At 41.1% G+C, this 22556-nt stretch overlaps 1 protein-coding gene across 4 annotated transcripts; it reads left to right on the forward strand.

Moving 5' to 3' along the window:
* The first annotated feature begins 140 nt into the window (after positions 1-140).
* On the forward strand, positions 141-21866 carry TFG (trafficking from ER to golgi regulator). Of its 4 annotated transcripts, XM_074898139.1 has the most exons (10): positions 141-327; positions 1862-1932; positions 3118-3222; positions 5241-5449; positions 9273-9356; positions 10205-10351; positions 11858-12025; positions 14362-14502; positions 18704-18781; positions 21124-21866. In XM_074898139.1, exons 4-10 carry the CDS (start codon positions 5266-5268, stop codon positions 21462-21464), a joined length of 1143 nt encoding a protein of 380 aa, XP_074754240.1. In that variant the 5' UTR covers positions 141-327; positions 1862-1932; positions 3118-3222; positions 5241-5265; the 3' UTR covers positions 21465-21866. The 4 variants fall into 4 exon arrangements, with proteins under 4 accessions (XP_074754240.1, XP_074754231.1, XP_074754256.1 ...); XM_074898130.1 differs by lacking the exon at positions 1862-1932; XM_074898155.1 differs by lacking the exon at positions 1862-1932 and having other exon boundaries at positions 21127-21866.
* The last annotated feature ends 690 nt before the right edge of the window (positions 21867-22556 follow it).

Below are 22556 nucleotides of genomic sequence, written 5' to 3' on the forward strand. Positions count from 1 at the left end.
GGCGCCACGCCCACCTCCAGGGCGGGGGGGCGGGGTCTGTCCGGGCGTGAGGAGGCGGTCCCGCCCGCCCGCTGACGCGTCGGCCGCGATGGGGAGGTGGGTGGGGCCGCGGGCGGAGCATGCGCGTTGCGGCGCTGGCCGGGCCGGCGGCGGGAGTGCGCATGCGGGCGGCTCGCGCAGGCCCGGCAGTTGCAGCCGTCGCTCCAGCCCCTTCTCTCTCTTGCCACGTACGGGCGGCGGCGGCCGTCTCCGCGCTCGGACCCGGACCCGGACCCGGACTCGGACCGGGCAGGGGGGCTCCACTGGCGGAACCGCGGAGAAGCCACAGTAAGAGAGCGGGCCTGTGCGCCTCCCCCTCCCTGCGCTGTGCCCGGGGGGAGCCCCTGCCGCCTGTGTGAGGGCGGCGGGGGGGGGCGGCTGCGGGCTGGGGGTGACCGAACCCCACCCCCCATCCTTTCCCCGGTTCCAGGGGCGACGCGGCCCCTGGCGGAGAGGCTGGGAGACCCCTTGCATCCCCTCGGCCGCGCCTGGGGAAGGCTGAAACCGCCCTTCGGCCTGGGAAATCGGGATTGAGGGCTAGCAGAAGCCTCCCTGCCTCCGCAAGGGGGGGTGTTCCCTTGCTCACCAAGCCTCTTCCCCCTTGGGAGCTAGAAGAACTGCAGACTCCTCATTTCCCGGCAGGGCATGGCTGTGATTTCTGCTCCCCATTGGGTGAGCTCTTCTCCTTTCTACTTCTCCCCCCCCCACCTCACAGCTGTCTTGGGAAAACTCTCATGGCTCCGTCGAGTGGGTTTTGGGAGGCAGTGCTGCTGGGCCCTGTTTCTGTACATTTCACCCTGTGCTTTGTCTCTCTTTTAACAGAGGAAAAAGCGAAGCAGGAATGCCTGTCCTTCCCATGCTTAGGCAAGGCTGTTTTTCTCTACTGCAATGCAAAAAGGATAGTGAAATCCAACATGGTTATGACATTATGGCTTTTGCAGGGATCCTGAAGTGACTGGCTTAGATTGGACAGTTGCTGTCCACATGCACCGTGTAGGTTGGTGTGTGATGTGAATAGAAAGGGAGCCAAGAAGGGAGGAAAAAATCTGTGCCTCCAGAATGCATGTGGTACACCAAGAAGGTTAGAAAGATATCAGTGTGATTCTTATGAAAAACAGTCTTTCTGAAACAGGAAGACAGTAATGCTTTTTCGTTTGGTTGTTTTTCTTCCCTCAACAAAGTAGACACTGTGATTGGTTCTGTTAAAAAGCTCATCAGTGTTCATTCTGGATGTCTTTTCTGAAAACCTCTCTCAGGGGAGTCATCCATTCAGCTATGTCACAGTGAGGGAAGAAAAGCTTGAATGCTGTGTAATTCAACAATCAGTACATTTCACATAGTTTTCTGTAACAGTTGCAAGCAGTTGTGGTGTTTAGAATCTCTCTTAAAACCTGGACACCTTCAAGCAGAATGGAGAACAGTTGGACAGAAAGTGTATTTAGATGCTTTCTTGTTACCTTTTTGTAATCATCGATAGACACGCAGCAGATTTTTGTGATTGATAGTGGTAAATAAGACATTTTAGTTCTGTTAGTACATTACAGTAGCTGGTTTCCTTGTGCAAAGATACAAATGATGCTTTCAATCTATTGAAAGGCCACAGGAGCTCAGGTGTGTCCACAAAAATGTGTATCTTCAGGAATTACAGATGAGGTTGGATTCTTACTGTTGTCAGTTTCTAAGTAGCTCAGGTTGTAATGCTAAAGAAGCAAAACCAGTGCCCAGCTCTAATGTTTAATGACATGAGATGGTAGCTAAATGAACTCTTGAAGTTAAACTACTCTTAGATGTATTATCCATATCCCCTGTTTGTCTATTGCAGTAAATTTTACCTGGAGCTGTAGCAAGGTTGGTGTGGAAGGGGCACTGTCTTCATGTGTTACTTCATAAAATGTGAGTGAGAAATCAGAAATGTAGTCTCTTCCTGTTCACCTGCTTAGTATGTCACAACAGTCTTACCTCTTCCTGTCAGGAGTGAGTACAGCCCTGTTTAAAGGTGAACACTTTGTACCCAGGCTGAGGGGAGCAGCTGCTGGCCTAGAGGAATCAGAGAGGGGCTTTGTCCATTCCCTGGGGTTAGCTTGCTCTCTGTTTCTGTCCTGTATGTGTTATGAATGTCCATTCCACTTTCCAGTTGAGTGGGAAGAGCTAGGAAGACCTGTTTTATGTGGATGAGAGGAACCTACTTTCTGGTTAGCAGTGAATCATCTAAAAATCAGAACATGGATGTTTGAGATGAACCGTGTGTGTGAGAGAGACACAAGAGTGCTGAGTAGGGTGCACCCATCGGTGGGGGGGAGGGAGGAGCGCAGTTATGTTCTCCATTGACTGGTCTGTATACTAAATCATTGTCTTGTACCTCTGGGCATTAAGCACTTGTGTAATTAAACAGGTGGACTGAATGAACTTCACACAGCTTGTCACTTAGGCTTTCCAGCAGAAAAAGCCCAATCTTAAGCTGAATTGTGGACAAATCATTTTTAAGTGATAGTATATTTCTGAATTAATTTCCTTTCTTCCAGTTTGCTGGTTCTTCCTGTGGAAAAATAGCTTTACTGCTGCTTTCTTCTTGATAGCCTGTCCTAATACTGCGCAGTCTGTCCTCTAAAGCACACTTTTTAATGCCACAGGGGCTTCAGCCTTAAGCTAAGAAATGGACTTCTAGGTTTTTTTGTACTACTAAAACAATCAAAGTTTATTTTCTTTAACTTAACCTGGGGTTTTAAGATGGAGGCCATATAAATGAATATTTTGAGACTGTTGAGGAGGATCACTGGCCTAGAAAGGAACACATTACTGTTAGGAATTCCTACGTGCAGTTACAAAATTTAGAAAAAATAATAAACTACTTTTACTATGAAATTAAAGCACTTGTTAGATCTGGTTTAGGTGAACTTCAAACACTACAATACTCAAAAGTGTAAGTCTGTTACATTATAGATAAAATGGTGACTTTTTTAGCTGGGTGTATTTGTTATGATGTTCTAAAGTGAAAGAATGATGTGAAGTGTGTAATTCTAAGGAAGTGTCACTGTAAATAAATATTTCTTGGGTTTTTTTTTTTTTTTTCTGATGCAGCTTCCTCTTTTCTGGCACTAATCGTGCATGGCGGCTTATCCTAACTCTGTCCTGAAGTGAGGTGGGAAATCTGTCCAATAATCCAGCATCAGTAAGACAGACAAGGTAATGATAAATGTACGTTTTTGAAAAGGAGGTGAAAGAAAACCTGTGGATGGATGCTGGTTTATTTTTTTAAGGCTTTAAATTTAAAAAAAAACCCAAACAACTTGAAAACCCTATGCTTTTACAACCAACTTGAGTTTGATGTGCCTGCAGTCAAATGTTGCAGAACATGAATAATGCATTAGTGAGCATTAGCAATATTGTAAACTTCACCGTTTGGTCATAGTGTCTCAGCAGCAACCTGACTGTTAATTGCAAGTCCTTTTTCTCTGCAATTAGACTGTATCCACCTACCTTCTGTTAGGTCTGATTACAAGACTAAGTTTTGTTCAATAGTTGCTTGTCTCTTTCTTCTGGATGTCGTTGGGCCAAACAAAGGGATTTGCATGAAGTATTTTCTTTATATTAATTGCCAAAAAACCGCAGAAATTGAATTGTAATCTGGAGATAGCATCATACTACATCTCTTTAATGTAAAACATTGCCACTGAAACACTAGAGTTAAGTGTGTGTAGGTGCATCAGGGTATGATGTATTAAAGGCTTTAGCTCAGTGTCTTGTTCCTCTGGTAGGAGAGGAGTAATTTTCCATGTAGTACTTAAAAAATAGACTGACCAAACCAAAATTCAATTTTCTCATAAGTGCTGTGGTATAACATCCTTAAAGGTAAGGGAGAAATACCTACATATCTCTACCAAGAATTCTTTTTGCACAAGAGAACACACACTTCCCTGCACGTGGCTTTGGAAATGTTGATTTTGAAGCGTAGGGCTGCCTACTTTTAAGATCTCCAGTATTTGTACTTCAGATGTTAACAGCTTCTTTAATTGCTCCTCATTCCACATTCATTGTTTTGGCCCTGTCCAACACAGTGAAGAGAGAAGAGGACATTTGACTACCTATCAAGATATCTTTTTCTTTTTTTTTTTTTTCCCATTTCTCTGCTCAGTAACTTCTCTGTAGTTTCTGTTTTTCTTTGAAACATAAGGTCTTTGTGTTTTTTAATGAGCGATGCCTCCTACAAAGTAATTATTTTTAAATTGTCTTACATAAAGCATTAAGGGTAGAACTCTAAAGTGTATGTGTGCTGCTTGGGCACGAGATGGCTTTGTTGCACTTCCTTTTCAGTTGGAGCAGTTGTCCACCTCTCTTAAAGCACCAAGAGTAACTGACTGTTCTGAACATGTAGACTGCGTAACAAATTTGTGGCTCGGAGCCTAATGAGTAGCTAATGTGTGGTCTATTGAGCAGCTTTAAAAAATTTAAAGTCTTGGTTAAAACATCTCCGAATTTCAAAAAAGGAAAAATTTTATCTTCCTTTCTGGAAAGGAACCCTCAATGTGTTCTGATCACGCATATAATAAAAACAACGTTCAGCTCTTTATTTATTCATGAAATAATGCATGATTCAACTTGATCCCCTTAGTAAAGCCACCCTACCATTGATAATTTTTGAAATAAGATACTTTGTTATGGGAAAAAAAAGCCCTTTGCAGCTTATCATAATTGTGGGGGATGTAAAAATGATCTAATAGGATGATAATGTAACCAATATAATATTGTAAGGCTGACAGCTTTTGCTGCAGTTTCACCTTCCCTGAGATGTATATATGTATCTCAAAAGCAAATCCTAGGGAATTTTTTCCATGACAGTTTACAGCTGATACCTTACAAAAAACCCACCCAAGTTTGAAATTTATAAATGTCACACATATTTAAAAGCTGTCTTGCTTTTTTTTTAAATCTTTTAAATTCTGAGCACTGGAAACTGTGATTAACTTAATTAGAAGCATCAGTTCTTACAGACTACTTCTTTGCCTGTGAGCTCAGTTAATGTATTGTGCACTTTATTGTTTGTGAAATTAGTGGATCATAGAATGTGTCTGAGAGAGGTTCTCTGGAGAGCTTCCTAACAGTAATGCTCTCCAAAGATGAAAAGCTTCAGAGCTGTTATCAGATACATTTAAACAACTAACAGTTTAGTTTCCTAAATGTTTTAAATGTTTTGTTGCTAACAGGTCTGCAGGCCATAAGGAATCCACCATGAATGGGCAGCTGGACTTAAGTGGGAAGCTGATCATCAAAGCTCAGCTTGGGGAAGATATTAGGAGAATCCCTATTCATAATGAAGATATCACCTATGATGAATTGGTGCTAATGATGCAAAGAGTCTTTAGAGGAAAACTTCTGAGCAATGATGAAGTCACAATAAAATATAAAGATGAAGGTAAGATTTAATTACTACTGTTGTTCTGATATGATTTATCTATGGATAGAAACTGTGAAATTCATCTCTTCAAAGTTGTCCAAATTCCTTGGCAAATGCAAGTGATTTCTTGTGAAATCCTTTGAATCAGGCAGTCAAAGCTGTGTCTCTTGTGGTTATGCTGTCTGAACATTTCCTCCAGTTTTTCTGAAATTTCAGCTATCTGAAAGTTCATTTTTTGCCATTGCAGGTTTCTCTTCTGTTTACTCATTTAACCATTTTTTGTGTTTTCAGTGGTAAAGTGGGTTTGAAGGTGAGGAGTGAATGAACATGTGACAACGCAAGCTCCTACCTTTAATTTTAGCTTTCTTTGTACTACTTCTCCACTAATATGTGAAATTTTAGTATATGTTATCCTAACTGATCATCATTGCTAAGAACACTTAAATGTCATTAATATCAGAGGAAGTTGCAAGTGATTAACAGAACTCCTCTTCAGTTTGATTGTCATATGAGGACTGTGGTATTGACTTTGCTTCAATAAGCTAAGATTCTTTAAATCTATTTCAGTAATTAGAAGCATTGGAATATAAACATTCTAGCTACTTCAGTTTTGTTTTTTTGTCCCTCCAGACCTGGAGAAATGCCTGTCTTCACCTGTTATAAGGAGATATCTTAAGTCGATCTAAGGATTTCCACTACTTCTGCAACCTTGATCTGAGTCTTCTCAGAATTCATGTGCACACTCTGAGTGTTCAGAAAAAAAGCTTCATCTACCCCTCCTGTCTTTGTTTCTTATTGCTGTAACACATGAAGCTAGTGATCTTGAGGCCTGGGTAGGGGGTTTTCGACTTAAAACTTCTGCAAAATACTGTGGCTTTGTATCTTCATCAGACTGTCATGATTCTTGAATCTAACACGTTTATGGTTTTTTCAAACTTGTATGGTTACTTGGAGAGACTAGGAAGCTTTAAATCCAAATCGTCCTGTCTCTGGGTTTGTGGACTAAGATAGTCAGAAGCATATTCTGAAGTTTATTTAGGTTATGTGATGCTTCTATTAATTACTGGGGAAGAGAAGTTTCAATTTGATTACTGCCTTGTGGAGTTAGGTTTTGATTCAAGCTTGGCAGCTTTCAAATTTCTGAACTAAGGAAATAGCTCTACTGGGTGTGAAATAATTTTTATGTCCTGCTTAAGGTTCTTGAATAAGTAGTAAAACACAATGTTTGGGGGAAAAAAAAAAATCCCCAAACAAACCAATGAGGGCTGCCAGCAGTGCATTTATATGAACCAAAGAGCAGAACTGCATCTTAAGCATGCTGCATTATTGAGTTATATATGCTAAAGCCCCTACGGAACCAATTATAGAAACTTTAAATTTTTCAGATTTTTGAAGTTGGGCTTGAATTTAAAGCTAGAGTGCCTGAAGTGAGATTGGCCTTTTCATTCTTGTTCTTCATTACCTTGCAGTAGAGGTTGATGTCTTTGTGTCAGAGCCAGTAATGGGTTATTAACTCTTATTGCATGTAGTCAAAAGCGGTGTGCTAGTCAGTAATGTCTCCACCCTTGGTATCACCATTTAGGAAAGGATACTGAAAAGCTGGAGGAATGAGTTGGAGAGAAAGCCCCCTTGTCCTCACTTTACTGCCAAAGAGAAAGGACCATTTAATTCATAAAGTTATTCGATTAGAGTCTGATTGTATAAGTCTTGTTATAGATTATAATGGCAAACAGGGACACCATTATGCTCCTCTTCTGAGCTAAGAAGACTTGGAGAAGCTGGAGAGGGTCCAGCAGGATGCGGTGAGGAGGGTGAGAGGCCCAGGGCCTGCAGGGAGCGTCTGAGGGAGCTGGGCTCCTTCAGTGTGGTGCGGAGGAGGCCAAGGGCAGAGCTAACAGCAGCTTCAGCTAACAGAGTGGGAGTTGCAAAGACCATGGAATCCAAACTCTTCTTGATAGCACCAGATGGGAGCAATCATAAACTGCAGCTTGAGGGGTTGAGTGTGAGTTTTCACCTGGAGGGTAGTGTGTCACTAGAGCAGGCTGCCTAGTGGGGTTTTGGAGACTTTCTGGTCTCAGTGAATCCATGACTGATACTGCCATTAACCAGTGTTTTTTGAGAATGTGGAAACAGGACACAGGATACAGAAAAATCTTCAGAGACAACAATAGTTCTTTCAGGAAAACTTGAAAATTAATTTATATGTGATCAGTTTGTTACTATTTGTAAGATTTCTTGTTTATTTTGTTAGAAAACAACTCTGAAGAGTGACAGGCATTGTTAGATGTTATTAACGGTACTATACTAAGAAAACCTTCCATTGCAGTGGTGTGACTTGTAGTCAGGTATGACAACATTAGAATATGTAGTTCTTCAAATTTTGAGCTGTTTTCAACTTGCCCTCATGTGTTTTATGATTATTCATACCGAAGCATTCATTTGTTTGAAAATTTTAACCATAACTTTTATACAGTTGGAACTTTGTCACCAATGCATAAGGAGTAGCTCAATTTTTAGGCAGTAATCTGTACTTAAAAATGCTTCTGTGTCTGTCCACAGAGCCTCCTTGTAATGGTGTTTTAGGGAGGGGCATTCCTAGCCTGGAGTTGGCTTTGTCCAATCTGCGTATCATTTATCTAATGCTGTTGCTTCTGAAGGTGAAGCTTCACTAGATAGCGTTTCATCTCAGTTCCCAGGAGATGAAAAGTTCTGGAAGGAGGTGGTCCTGCTATCCCTCCTCGTTCCCTCTGCCAGTACACATGTTTTCCTGATAACACATTCCCACTCTTTGCCTTTACATTGCCCAATTTGTGTTCATTTAATCTATTGATAATCTGTTGAATATATTAAACAGCAGAAAATCTGTCCTAACAAAGAATCTTGTTTTATCTGTGATCTTGTTGAGTAAGCAAAGATGTTAACTTGCATTGTCTTGACTTTTGACCTTGTCAAGTTAAATACTGGGAGAGACCAGACTTAATGGGAACTTGGTATCTCTTGGGTATTAATAGGATTGAAGGTGTTCAGTGCTTTGTGCATAGCCCTTCGTATCTTAAGAATGAAGGATCTCATACAATTCTAATATAGTTTCTGAGACTGATGGCAATGTGCAAATTCATTAGGATTCATTAGGTGGGAGTTCCTCTGAAATCTGACACAAAAATAAATGGCTAAGATTTGAGGCTTTGTGTCAGATTCCTGGTTTGAGAGAAAAGTTTTCTTCTGACTACTTTGACATCTTCATGTCTTCATTCCTATTTGTGTGTTAAGGTTGATAGATGTTTTCACTACTCACTTTTACACGGGGACTTTATTATCATTCCCTTGTTGAAAGCCAGTCATGCCCCTCAGTGTTCTCAGTATATATAACCTGAGAAAATGGTGTAGTCACTTAAAATTTTCCCTTGTGTGCATGTTTTGTTTTTTTAAAAATTGAATTGGGATTGTTTTGTGCCATCAATTTTGACTCTCCTGTCTGTTCATGAACACTGCAGTTTTGGAGCCACTTGGAACAGGCGTGTAACTTTAACCGGCATCATCGTTCTTTCTGGTGTTGGACTTCGTGAACTCTTAGCTCTAGTGTTTTGTCCTGTGGGTAAACATAAAGGAATGATGAGCTCTGTGGAACTTTCAAAGGGCTAATGTCAGAAGGCTTCCTTCTGTCTGACTGTCTGTGTGTAATTTCCCTGCATGCTGACTCTTGCACTGTAATAATTTTTTCCCCAGTAACTTCAGAATCAAATAGGGAAAGTTCTTTTTGAGTAATAAAGTATTACTTCTGCCCTAGTATGAAGTTCAGTAGTTAACAGGCTTGGCTTTTACTTTTTCATGTTCTTTTCAGATGGAGATCTTATAACAATTTTTGATAGCTCGGATCTTTCCTTTGCAATTCAGTGCAGTAGGATACTTAAGCTGACATTGTTTGGTAAGTATAGAAGATTGTTTTTCTTTTTCTTCATTTTAATGTTTATTAAAATTCAGGCAGTGGGCTTCATGGGAAGGTACTAAAAACTCAGTTTGTCACCTCAGAAGAATGAAATCTGTAAGCTGAAAATACTGGACTAATAGATATCTATTTTTATAAGATTGCTTAAAGTATTTGTCATACATATATATGTGGTCAATGGGTTTTTTAAATGTTATTTTCCATGTTATCATCCACTCTCTAGCATTTGTGGTTTTTTCCACAGGTGTGTGAAAAAATATGATGATGATCTTGCAGTGTTACTAGGACACTGCTAAAAATTAACATTAATTTCTTGAAGTTGAATAGATTTTAACATTTATCCTTTGGCCTTTGTTATAAAATAGTTCTTTGTTTTCAAGCTACTATTTGTAAATCAGCACATGGTTCCAAAGAATAAAAAGCAGCCTTTAACTTGGACACTGACCTTATTCATGCACTGCAGCAGTGTTGTGTGTGCTGTCATAGTTCTAAAGGTACTTTCTAAAGGGATAGTCTTCCACAGCCAAGTGTGATAGCTGTATTGGTCAGGGTATATTCATGGAAATGAGTAAGCAATGCAGAAAGTTACTGCAGACTTTACTCTGCAGTTCTGGTACTGTGGATTTTGCTGAACTGAGATTGTATTAAAGGAACAGAAAGCTCTAGAATGAGTTCAGTCTGTGTTGACTCAACTTTGTTGCTTTAAACTCTGCAGAGGTTGGTGATGTTACAAGCAAGTAAAAGTTGGGATTTATTTTTTTTCTGATTTTAAACTGGATGTCAAAATGTTGCTACAGTCTTAAATTTATCTAATTGCTGTTTTGCAGTGAATGGACAACCAAGACCCCTAGAATCTAATCAGGTGAAATACCTGCGTCGAGAGCTGATAGAACTTCGCAATAAAGTCAATCGTTTACTGGACTGTTTAGAACCACCGGCTGAACCAGGGCTTTCCACTAATCTTCCTGAAAGTGGTAGGCAGCCTGCCAAAGAATTGTTTGGTTTGATTTGCAGAGTTCAGTGCTGTTTAACAAAGTTTAAAATGGAGGCATGAATACTGGTTGTGATCATTCTTAACTGTTGCTTGATGGTTCAGAACTTAGTTTTTATTGCTTCACTTATTTTAGAGGCAGAATTTTTATTCAGATTATCTGGAGTAAAGTATTAAGTTAATTTAGGCATAAAACTTCAAAGTCTGAGTTTTTGTTGCAATGAATGAAAATACTGTAACTAACACCTGTGAATCACGACAACATTTTGAGAGGGCTTTGAGCTGAATTAATTGTTGTTGCTGAAGAGTTCCTGTTCCCAGCTGAGCACTCCCACTGCTTACTTTGGGCTAGCTCTGGTGCTTATCTTGTCATGTTGCTAAGCAAGTTTGATTCACTAAAACAGTAAAAAGCGAATTCAGCACAAATTATATCCACTTTTTTTGCCAGGTTAGGAAATTGAATCCCCACATTTTGAGCTCAGACCAGCATCAGAGCTCCCTCAGGGTAAGCAGCACAAGGGTGCAGGTATGGGTGGGAAAGGTTATTGGGGTATGGCAAAACAGGGAAGTCTTATTCTACCAGTTTTGAGGCGTTGATCTCCCAGCTTAGTGCTGTTGTACTGTAACAACTATACCTCTGTGCTTAACTACAGATTGTAGGTAAGCTGGACGCAGAAAGGTAATGCCACCAGGTCATGGAGTACAGTGCTCTGAGTAAAGAGGCAAACCAAGAACTCCAGCCTTTCTTTTAGGAAACACTGCTTTTGTATTTTACACTTTGACAGTTGATAGGATTTTTTTTAAACAAAACCAAGCTCCTGTTCCTGCAATATAAGAAATTACTAATTTCAGTGGAATACTGTGGATTCTGGTTATAAACCATCTGAAAGGAGGTTAAGGTGATGATCTTCGAGTGTAAACAAAACCAGCCAGTCTAAACCCTATCTGCATTTGTTTGTTTTTAAGAGAAAATGTAGCACTACTAGGTAAGGGGTTGCCGAGTCATGCAGTGTCACTGATATAATTACAAAGAGATGAACTTGACCTGTCAGCTTGGGAAGAATTCGGGGAGAAGGGGATAGAATAAAACAAAAACTTCAGTTTATAAAACACTATAATCAACTGGAACCTATCCTGTAAGTTTTCTTAATTTTGAATTCTCTGTAGGCAAGTCATACCAGAATAGTTTGTTTGAAGCAGGAACTTTTTACCTTTGAATTTAAGACAAAGTGACATACGATACTGATACTCCACAGTGTCATTGTATCTTTAAGTAACTGTGCAATGAAGCCACAGTTTTGTGATTCATCACAGTTTCAGATACATCACTGATACATCACTGTTACCCTAACATAAGTATTTCAACAGTTAAAAAATTAAAAACCTCCCACAGCTATGCAATTTTGAGGTTGCTGTAGTACAATATATGTGTATCATAGTGTTTCAGGTCTCAAGGATTAATAACTGGGCGCTTTTTTTTTTTTTGTAGATGCTGTAGATGGTAGGGAGGAAAAGCCTGCTGCTGCTGACTCTAATGTTAAGCCATCCACTCAAGTTATAGCAGCAAGCATGTCTGCATTTGATCCGCTGAAGAACCAGGATGAAATCAGCAAGAATGTCATGTCAGCATTTGGATTGACAGATGATCAGGTGTCAGGTAAGAATACATCTTAGGAAAAGGAAAGAAAACCCTGTTCATAATCAGTGACTCAAATCTTGATTTATAACAAAACATCCGTATTTTTGGTGTATTAAGCAGTGTTCTGTATTCGTTATTTCTTTTCAGTATTCTAAAACTTGGTATGTTAAGGTGTTGTCACTGTGTTTGGTAACTTTTGTATAGAAAATGTTGAAATGTTGTTGTTGGTTTTAGCACTGTGTTTTAGTTTGGAGTAGAAAAGGACTTAATTTTTAAAATTTAAATTCTTTAAAGCTGTTGTGTAGAGTAACTGGTATTTGCCAGGGATAGAAAAACAGTATCCACTGCTCTGTCTTGGAGTTTGATCTTGCAGTTCAAGTTCTTGGTTTGTGCTTCTGCCGTTTGGGTCAGTCAGAATGTTTTGTACAACCCTGCCTTTCCCCTGTTTCATTTCAAAAGTAAATAGTGTCAAACTTTTTTACTGTTAACAGAAAGGAATAACAAACTTGTCTGAATTATATTTGTTCTTGAAGAGGAGCTTGCATGACTGTTGGCCCTACTTGGTAGTAGAATGCTAAACATATAAAAACTGGTTTACTAAACTGCAGTCAAGATAGGATAACTGAAATTAGAAAAGCAACATAGAATAGGGACTGTGATGCAGAATATAGAGAAGTGATTTTGTACAGAATCTGCATGGCTCTGGCAAGGTTTAATGTAGCATTGAAAGCTGCAAATAAACCTGCTGTTAGCTAACAGGATTTGCTGTGTACTCACAACTCTAGAGCGAGTAAATTTTATATGATGTATGAAGTAATGAGACAGATGGGCAAGCTAATAGCACCTGGAGCTTGTTTCTACAAGTATGGCTGCCTTGGCGAAAGTGGGGAGTGGTAGAATAGATCAGCACTGCGTGATTGCGGCTGTGCAGGACCCACGGTTATACCCACAGACAGAGTGGCGATCTTCAGATCGGGGCACTGCTTTGGGGATCAGACCTACTGAGTGATCTTTTCCTCCATGGCACATTTTGAGTATTGTCATGGCATGGTTATTTCCCCAACCAGAAACAAGTTTGGTAGTACTCCAAAACTTAGTGGGCTGTCTCTGAACAATGAAGTGATAGAGTGGGAAGTACAGCTAGCGGAAATTTGGAGCTCAGTTTGGAAGGAGTAGTTTTGTCCCTTGGTACAAAGCCTCAGTGCTGGTCAGTGCTTTGATCATAGCATCAGCCATACTTCAATGTTAATGTGTCTCCATAATTCTTCTGGTAGAGTGAAGTGACTTGACCGTGCTTTGAATGTACAAAGAGCTTCACAGAGGACCATTTAAACAGGATATAAGAAATCCCATTTCTTAAGCTGTAGTCCTGCAGCTATGTCTATGCAGGCAAAACCAGAAGTAGGCAGACGATTCATTTTCCCCCAATAAGGGTAAGGTGAAAACACAATTAAGGGCTCGCTGGATCCACATTTATGTTGTGTAAATGTAAGGTTCTTTAAAATTGAAAGTGAATTTGCAACATTTCTAATACTTGTGCTTAACTTTAAGCATGTATTTGCTAGTAGTGTCTCATAGGTAGCATTCAGAGAGCTAAGAGCAGGAAAGATCCAGGTTTCAGCCTCCTTGTTTCAAACAAAATATCTTGCATTTAACTGTAGTATGTTATACCCGTTCACCTGCATATTTCAGGAATTCTAAGAAATATAGAGAAAATCTGAATTCTTCATCCCCACGCTTTCTTTGGGTGCTAGCTGGAATATTTTTGAAATTATTAAAGCAGACAATTGCTTTTAGATTGAAGCCTGCTTTATCCTGTCCAGGAGTGTAATTTTAACACCTTCCTGGGAGGCTTTCTGTTCACATGCTGTATGACTGTTGGTGAAACACTTTGTTGCCTGAGCACATGTGGGCCACAGTAAAACACTGGTGTGCTTGAACAGTTTCATGCAACCTTTCACCTTTGCTCCAGATGAGAGAGAACGTAGGTGCGTGTTCTGTCCAAATGTAGCAAGCCATCGGTGTACGTGTGTAAGGTTAGTGCTTGAAGCTGTGGTAAAAACATGCTGTTATCGAGTGATTTATCCCACTGGTGGGTCAGGCTCCTTGGAAGGATGAAATCTGAGTGACCTAGAGACAGGTGGAAAAATCCCCCCTAAATATTTCCAAAGAGTTTAGATGTGGAAATATATTTTATTTTCACTCGGGTGTGATACTCTCAGATGTAAATCTATGGAAAGCTTGGAAAAAATGTGAAAAACTTTGCAGGGGAATGGTCTTCTGTTAGACTTTTTTTTTATTTATTCAGACTCTCTGTTCAGTTGACATACTGTATCTTGTTCTTGCTCCTCTAGGACCACCCAGTGCCCCTGCGGAAGAGCGATCGGGAACACCGGACAGCATCGCTTCCTCTGCTTCTGCAGCCCACCCCCCTGGTGTCCAGGCACAGCAGCCGCCCTACCCTGGAACGCAGCCACAGACTGGTCAGGTGGAAGGTGAGCAGCATGGTTTTTTTACTGGTTAATATGTGAATGGTGACCTCAGAATCCAAGTGGTCAATAGTTATGACTTCCAATTAGCGGACCCAAAGTCGATACCAAACTACAAATTCATCTGTGCCACTAGGCAGAGCTTTTTTTCCTCACATGCTGTTCAGTATAGAAACGGCAGATGGAGCAGTAGCTTTATTGAAAAGGGTAGGTGAGGTAACACGAGGAGGATTTTCATGGTACTGTTTCCTGCTTGCATCTGTACTCTCTTTACTGTAAGGCAGATTTCTGTATGCTGCACCCATATGAAGATCTTAGTTTGTATCATACCCTGTGTGTTGTGTCAAGCTTTTGCTCAGTTTGTTGGCTTGTCTGCTCTGAATTAAAAATGTTGTTTACTCATCATTTCTATCTAATAAAACAAAGATATGATAGCGTTGCTTCTTTATCATGTAGTGCTCTGTGCTGGACAGCTTAAACCTTGTGACTGTCTCCTGTGTGTTGTAGTTCTTCTGTGTAATCCTTGAGCGCCTTGGCTCTCCTTCAAAGCTTAAGGTCTTAACTCTGGTATTCACATTCCTTTGTACTATGCCCTTTTACATGTGATTTAACTTCTAAAAATAAAAGTATTCAGAGATTTGCTACATTTGGGCATCATTTTTCTGTCATTTTCTAAGAGCCCTGAGCCTTCAGACCTGCGTAGTTCTGGATGAAACTGTCTGTGGAATCACTTGCTTTGGTATTTCTACCTTCGTATGAACTACAAAGTAAAGTTGTTTCTGTGTTAGTGTAGAAGCAAGTTACAGCCTTCTGCCTCTTTGTACACTGCCATAATGCTGGGATACACGTGAGAGGCATTATTGAGGGTGATCGCAGGATCCACAGGCAGGTGGCATGTCTTGCCTCAAGGGCATCGGTAACGTTTTGACTGAGCAGAGTATTTGAGCAGCTTGTAGTTAGGTATAATATTTAAGCAGGTACAGATGCTGTTGGTTGCAGTGGAGCTTATAAAACACTTGTTTTGCTGCTTTTGGCGGTTTTGCTTACTTTCCTAAGAATTAGTTAAGTGATATAAAGAGACAGCAAGAGACATCTTTGTAGTTTAAAGATATAACTGCTTGGTGTTCCTGGATGAAAGTTACTTTTGGAAAAAAAGTGCTTCAGGTTGTTCTGTCAGCAGACAGAAAACTTAATGTTAAAAATTCTCTCAGATACTGAACTTGAATTTTATTAATTTAATCTTTTTACTTTAATACAGTAAAGTATGAGGTTTAAGTGTTGATGTTAAACTAGAACTGAAACAAAAAAGTGAAACATTGAAAAGCACTAGCAGCACTAGGTTGGAATCCTAAATGGTGACTAATGCCAGGGACGGGGAAAAGGACTTGTTTCGGCAAAAGTCACCTTGCTTGGGAAAGAAGGTGTCTAGGCTTATGTATCAGATTAGATGTAATGATTCTTCTAAACTTGAGTCAAGGAAAGTATAGTGCCTGGCTTTGTTTTTTCAAACACTGAACTGGGCTGTATGTCTGCCCAGGTCCTTTTTTTTGCATGTGAAAGTGCAACAGGACCAATTATGATGGTTTTGGTCTGTAGCTTATGCAGTTTTGATTATTGCCACTGAAATATATTAAGTACTGATTATATTCTTAATTCTATGGATAAAATAGTTCAGTTCTTTGGAAGAGATTAGAAATCATTATGGCACTTTGTTCATTAGAAGTACTAGCAGGAGTGCTTCTGTGCATATGGTAGATAGCAGTCTCTTACAAAGCTGGTAATAGGTGTGCGATTATCAGCCTCTGAGGGTTTTTTCATAAACTAAGTTGCTTTTATCAAAGCATTTGGAAACTTCCCTTTAAAACATGGAATAGCTTTCCCTACATTACTGTTTGATAGCACTTCAGTCCCAGGTTAATCTAGGGACCCACAGGCAGGGCTTTGGATATGTGCTGATGGTTGGGTCTCCAGCAGGACTGGCTTACACAAGTGGCACTGCTGGTGCAGAGCATGGTCTTGGTAGAAACCAGTTTTAAACTAATTTGAAACTAGGTTTAAAACATTAGTTCACTTCTTAAAAACCCATAAAACCCCAAGCTGTACTTTCCCCCCACCTTCTCAGTACTTTGAGGATATAAGTAAAATGGTGATGCCAATCACGTGTCAATCATTCTGGTATATCAGGGGTTTTAATGGTGTTCTTTGTGTATAAATGGAATTATTATAATTAGTTATTATTGTTATTTGTGAATACCAAGTCACCTCACCTCTATGTGCTGATACTAATGAATAGCTTACCTCCCTCGATAAAGTTTTAAGCATTTACTTGTTGAATGAAACGAATACGAGAGACATTTCAGTGTAGCGCTGTCTCTTGCAGCACGCCTGTGCTTTTGTACCACTAAATCCAGTTGTTGAACCTGTTATGTACAGATGTGGACACTTTTTTAGTCTTTGTTGAAATAGATGTAGAAGTTCAATCAAGTAGGCACTTCATGATCTTCTAGGAAAAGCATGCTGTGTGACTATGCTTAGTTGGTCTTTTTTTCTGAAGCAAGCTAAAATGGCTATTTCAGTGCACAGGAACAATAGTGAATTCTGGCAGATCTTTGACAATAACCGCTACTAAGCACAAAACCAGATACTGATGCTGTAGCTCATCTTGGAGTAAAGCTCTAGTGAGAGGAAAAACCCTATATGTTTTAGTTTTAAGGACCCATAGAATCCCTGACTGCATTCAGGGCTGTAAGTTAAGAATGTTTTCTTGACTGGCACTGGAACACCTTTCTGCCCCTCACCAACACTTCAGCCCCAGTGAAGACAGCAAGCCTTCTCTGGAAGCTTTGGAAAAACTCTGGGCTGTTGCTTTCATGTCCCTTTGCCTGGGCTCTCCAGCAGGTGCCAGTGTGGTCTCTTCATTATCCCCAGCCAGGCAGTCTAGGGGTTGTTCTCTCCTTTCTGTATAACAGCCTGAGTTAAAGAAAGAAAACATGCATTCTGAGTTTGTAACTCTTAATTATCAAGTGAACAGGCTTAAATTCTCTTCAAGCCTTGTGTTTAGTGCTCTATTTATCCCACAATTGCATGCCACATAATATTTGAATAACTGCACCAGTATAAAATATTTTTAACGTGTTAGTGCAAATGTAAAATACTGGTGCTTTCAGCTGCAAATAACGCAGAGAAAAGAAGAAATAAGGAATTCTTCTAAAGTAGTGTGCACAGGGGTCAGGGAGGACTTGGAGCAGAGTTGCCTATTTCTTGGTGTGCAGGTCAGAAGATAACAGCTTACCATGTATTTATACAGCCTGCTGATCTTTGCAGAATGAATAATAGTGCAGTAACACTTTATAATAGTAAAGTTTCCATGTCTGCTCCAGTTCAGCTAAGCTTTAGTTTTGGCAGACAATTGTTTTTCTTCTTTGACTGTGCCTGTTACTAAATTGAAAAACAGCAGAAGCATAAAGCCTACAGAGGCCCATAGGTTAAGTCTAAACAAATATTCTGCCTCTTCTTGCCAAGAAATTGGAAATGTGGAATTTAGGAAAAACTAGCATTGAATTAGAATACCCAAGCTTAAGAATGTATGGTTTTATTCTTGCTTTAGGGTGTATACCCCTGGGTCTCTTAAGAAAACTTGGCTTACAGCAAGTCAGATAACTAAGAGATGGATGACTTTGGAAAATGTGGTCTGAATAAATAATGTACCACTCTGCCTACAGTACTTTGATGCAGAAATGGTCTTAAAAACCAAATATAAACAGACAATCTGAGGACATGTTTAACTTGTGAAGTACTTTAATTTACAGTGTAAGGTCTGGAGCAGTTACCAAGATATTTAAAGATTCCTGCTCTGTTACCCAGCAGAGTAGCACTACTTAAGGTGCATGGCTTCTGGCATCCTCTGGAAATGTGAAACAGTTAAGCCTCATGTACCAAATCAGAACTGTTCTGTTAGAAATAAATAAACGTCGTTTAGTCTCCAGAACGACATGGTTCCAAAACTAAAATCTGTACATTGATTTCAGTTGGTAATCGGGTGGAACACCTCTTCACACTTCACTGTTCAGATGTTTTTTAAAAAAGTGTTATGTGTTGTGGGAGGGCTTGCTTCTGCGATGTTTGTACTGTTAAGATGTTGGTCACTGTCTGTTGACAATACAGCTGGGGGTACTGGGCTTCACCTAAATATGTTTTTAATCCCCAGGTCAGATGTATCAACAGTACCAACAGCCTGGTTATCCCGCAGCACAAGCACAGCAGCAGTACGGCGTGCAGTACCCAGGTAAGCTGCGCTCTCTGCAGAACCCACCCTGCGGTGCCTGAGGCGGTGGGGCAGGGCAGGGCGCTGGGCAGCCCCGGGCCTCTGCTCTGGTGGGAAGCAGCCCAGTTCAGAAGTTGCCAGGAGGAGAACGCTGTCGCTGTCTGTGTAATACGTAGTTGGAGTTGTGGTATCTCAGTCCTACTCAATGGTGAGCACAAGCGGAGTTGGTTATTAATCAGCAGACTGTGTTGTTAGAAGGGTAGGCAAAATGAGTCGCCTCAGGTATGAGGCTGAACTCCTGCAGTCTTGAGATTCTAGCAAGTAAGTGGCTAAAACATCCCAATTTAGCTTCCTTAAAGAAGAGGTATATAAAGGTGGCCTGTTTCTTGCATCTCGAATAATCTCCATGTACAAAATTTAGTGGTGTGAACAGATTATAGTTGTCATTTAGTATATACTTGGCTATTATAAATACTGTAACTTTGGAGAAACTTTTCAAGTGATAGTTCTTTGTAGTTGTTGATTTTTCTTATACCTCAAGTAAAGGCACTAGTAGCCTTTTAGGAGAAGAACATTTCAGTGCGCTGGTGGTTTAGGCACAGTCAAATACGAAAAGGTGGCTTTTGTGTATACCCAAAATACACTTGACTTCAGAACTTTCATTTAGGAGCAGCTGGCATCTAATAATGCACAGTGAATGCTAGGAATCCTCATCCAGCTGAAGTACAGGGATGGGCCTGCAACAGTAGATTCCATAACAATCTGCAAGTTGCTTAATACTTCTAGAAAATGATACAGAGCATTTATTATTGTTTTAAACAATCCTCCTTAAACTAAAGACTCCTGTACCATTAAGTGACTCAGAATAGAGCCTGTATAGCCTTTTTTTTGGGTGTGCAGTACATATAGTAGGAGCGCATCAGTTCTGATGCAGATGAGAACACTTGCAGAGCTTATGGAGAAATTCCATGTTTATCTTTGATAGGAACCCTAGAAAACTTGGAAGTGAAGGTTTGGTGCCTCAGCCCTTGTTGCTGTGTGCTGTGCGAGAGCTGGTTTATTTGGGTCTCTAAATGATATCTTGTTCTCTGCAGATGTCTCACCCCCACGTTTGTAATTAGAAGACAGTGACAGACTTTCTGAAGTCTAATTTCAGAAGAAATAACAAGCCCGTTGGAAGTAGAAGGGTCTATCTGACTTTCTTTAGGCTTAAAAATGGGGGGGGGGGGGGGGGGGGGGCAGGGGAAGAAGGAGTTTCCATCTCCTATCTAGTCACGTCCTACCATCATCCAGTCCACTATTTTACTGGAGAAGTTCCTGTGAAAGCTGTAGTGCAATGTGAGTTCTGCATTCTAATTGCCATCACCTGCAAGAAAGAACAAACCACTGCCAGAGCTGACTTAGGGCTCCTCTGTTTCTCAGTTAACCCAATCTTTCAGAAACAGTCTTTTTTTCTGAGGACCTAGTGAGAGCAGATTTTGAAGATCTTGACTCAGGAATTTTTTTTGTTTGTTTTGCTGTTGTTCCCCTGAGTATTGTCTCCTTTTAAACCCCTGTCTCCCAAGAGTGGGAACCATTCCTGCTCTTGTAGATCTGCTAGGCAACCCTGTGGCTATTGATTCATGGTAGTAAAAATGGACCCTTCTGAGGTTTGTCTCATGAGTAAATTTTGATCCCAGTTTCAAGGTGAGTTTACTCCAGTGCATTCTTCAATCCTTACTCTTTCTGTTTAGGGCTGTGCACTGTTAATAATTTGTGTGTCTGGTGTTTAATGCTGACAGGATCCCAGTCACTGGAGAGGTTTCATTGCAAGTAGCTGCAGGTGTGTTTCATGATGGATAAAAGTAGCTATTTCATCATAAAAGGATTTTGTGTCGAGTTAAAGTCTTCAATAAGAAAAATTCCTTTTGGAAGCTGGTTTTATGCAGAAAAATCAAGTTTGGGACATGTTTAAATGGAAGTTTTGTACTAAAGTATTCTGGTCTGCACAACTTTTTCATATTTAACCCTAAAGAGCTGAAACCTCCTCTCATTTAACCGAAGGTATGACTTACATTAAACCCTAATGGTATTTTCGTGCCAGTTTGAGTTTTTATTTGGGAAGAAGGTTGCATTTTGCCTCATTTGCCAGTGAAGACTTTTTATTTTTCATGTGATGTGATGGTAAAATACTAGGTGTTATTTTTTTAATGCCCGTTGTGTACCACCTGTTTTTGGCGCGGCTGTGCTGCGGCGGTAGCATGCTGAGAACCAGGCGGCTGGTTCTTGGTTTGCCTTTTCCGCGCTTACTGCGTTGTTTTGTGTTTGCCGAGGGATGCTGCGCTCCCTCTCACCCGGCCTTTTTCTGCTCTTTGCCTTTCCAGCAGGCTACAGCCAGCAGCAGCCCCCCTCGCAGCAAGCCCAGCAGTTCCCGGCCTACAGCCAGCCGGCGGCCCCGGCTGCCGCCTTCCCCGGGCAGCAGCCACAGTACCCGGCGGGCAGCTTCCCCCCGCAGCCCTACACCACACAGCCCTCGCAGGCCGGGCCCTACAGCGGCCCCCCCGGCTCCCAGGCGGCCCCTGGCACCTTCCAGCCACGGCCGGGCTTCACCCCCCCGCCCGGCAGCACCATCACCCCCCCGCCCAGTGGGCCCAACCCCTATGCCCGCAGCCGCCCACCCTTCGGCGCCCAGGGCTACACCCAGCCGGGACCTGGCTACCGGTAAGGAGCGGCCACGGGCACTTGCCGGTGGTCCTGCCCCCACAGACTCGGGGATTTTGAACCAATGAAGCAAAACCAGGGAGCTGGGGGTTAAATTCTGCGGGGGGGGGGAGGGCAACCACCAACTGAATCTTTCCTGCTTTAAGTGGTATCAGCTTCCTAGGTTAATCTGTGGCTGGGTTGTTTTGGGGGGAACACTACCTAAATGTCTGTAAAGTGATTGACATGCTAGCTTGCTGTGGGGGAAGGGTATGAAGATCCTAGGTGGAAGTTTAGCCCACTTCTCAGGCTTGTTTTTACTAATACCATGATGTACTAAATTAGATTCATTCTGGAGGTAAAACTAGATATGATGTATTATAAATTGTAATGCTCACCTGGACAACTAATAAAAACCCAGAATCTATTCAATGCCTGATCTTGTTTTTTCAAATTTGGGTAATACTGAATAAGAAATGGTTGTTAAGGTGGGTGGACAGATACTGGGGTAGAGACCAGCGGTGCTGGGGTTTATACAAGAGACAGATTTTTAGGTGTGTAAATGGAGAAGGGTTGTGAATAGAGATTGCTTTTGCAGAGGTTATGCAGCTGGGGCTGGTTTGGCACTGTCAGCTGCTGTTAATTGCCAAGTCATCCTCTTACCAAATGAACAAGAACTGAAACATAAAATCTTAGAGCCCCTTACCAATTTCACTTTAACAAGGGCGGGGGGAGAACTAGTTTATTACTTGAAAATTTAAGCCAAATATGTATTTTTAAGAACTCTTAAAAAGGAACAGCTTTCCACAGGTTCTTTGCCACCCAGAAAAACTTGGGAGCGCAATTCTAGGGCCTCGATTTTGAGCCAAGGAAAAGCCGATGAAGAGCTGTAACAGATTCAATAGCCCATATAACAGCAGAGGGCAAAATATTCTCCCAGTTAATATTTTCCATCTTTGAGATTATAGGAATACATAAAACCAAGTAGGGAATTAAAAAAATAAGCTGGAGCAAGCTGCTTGAACTCTCATAAAGACAAATTAGGAAGTGAGTGAAAAGCCTCCTACCTTCAGCATCTTTAGATGTGCTGCTCCCCCTCGGGTAAGGCAGAGCTGCA

Source organism: Athene noctua, chromosome 1 (genome assembly GCF_965140245.1).
Source record: "Athene noctua chromosome 1, bAthNoc1.hap1.1, whole genome shotgun sequence".
NCBI classification, from domain to species: Eukaryota; Metazoa; Chordata; class Aves; order Strigiformes; family Strigidae; genus Athene; species Athene noctua.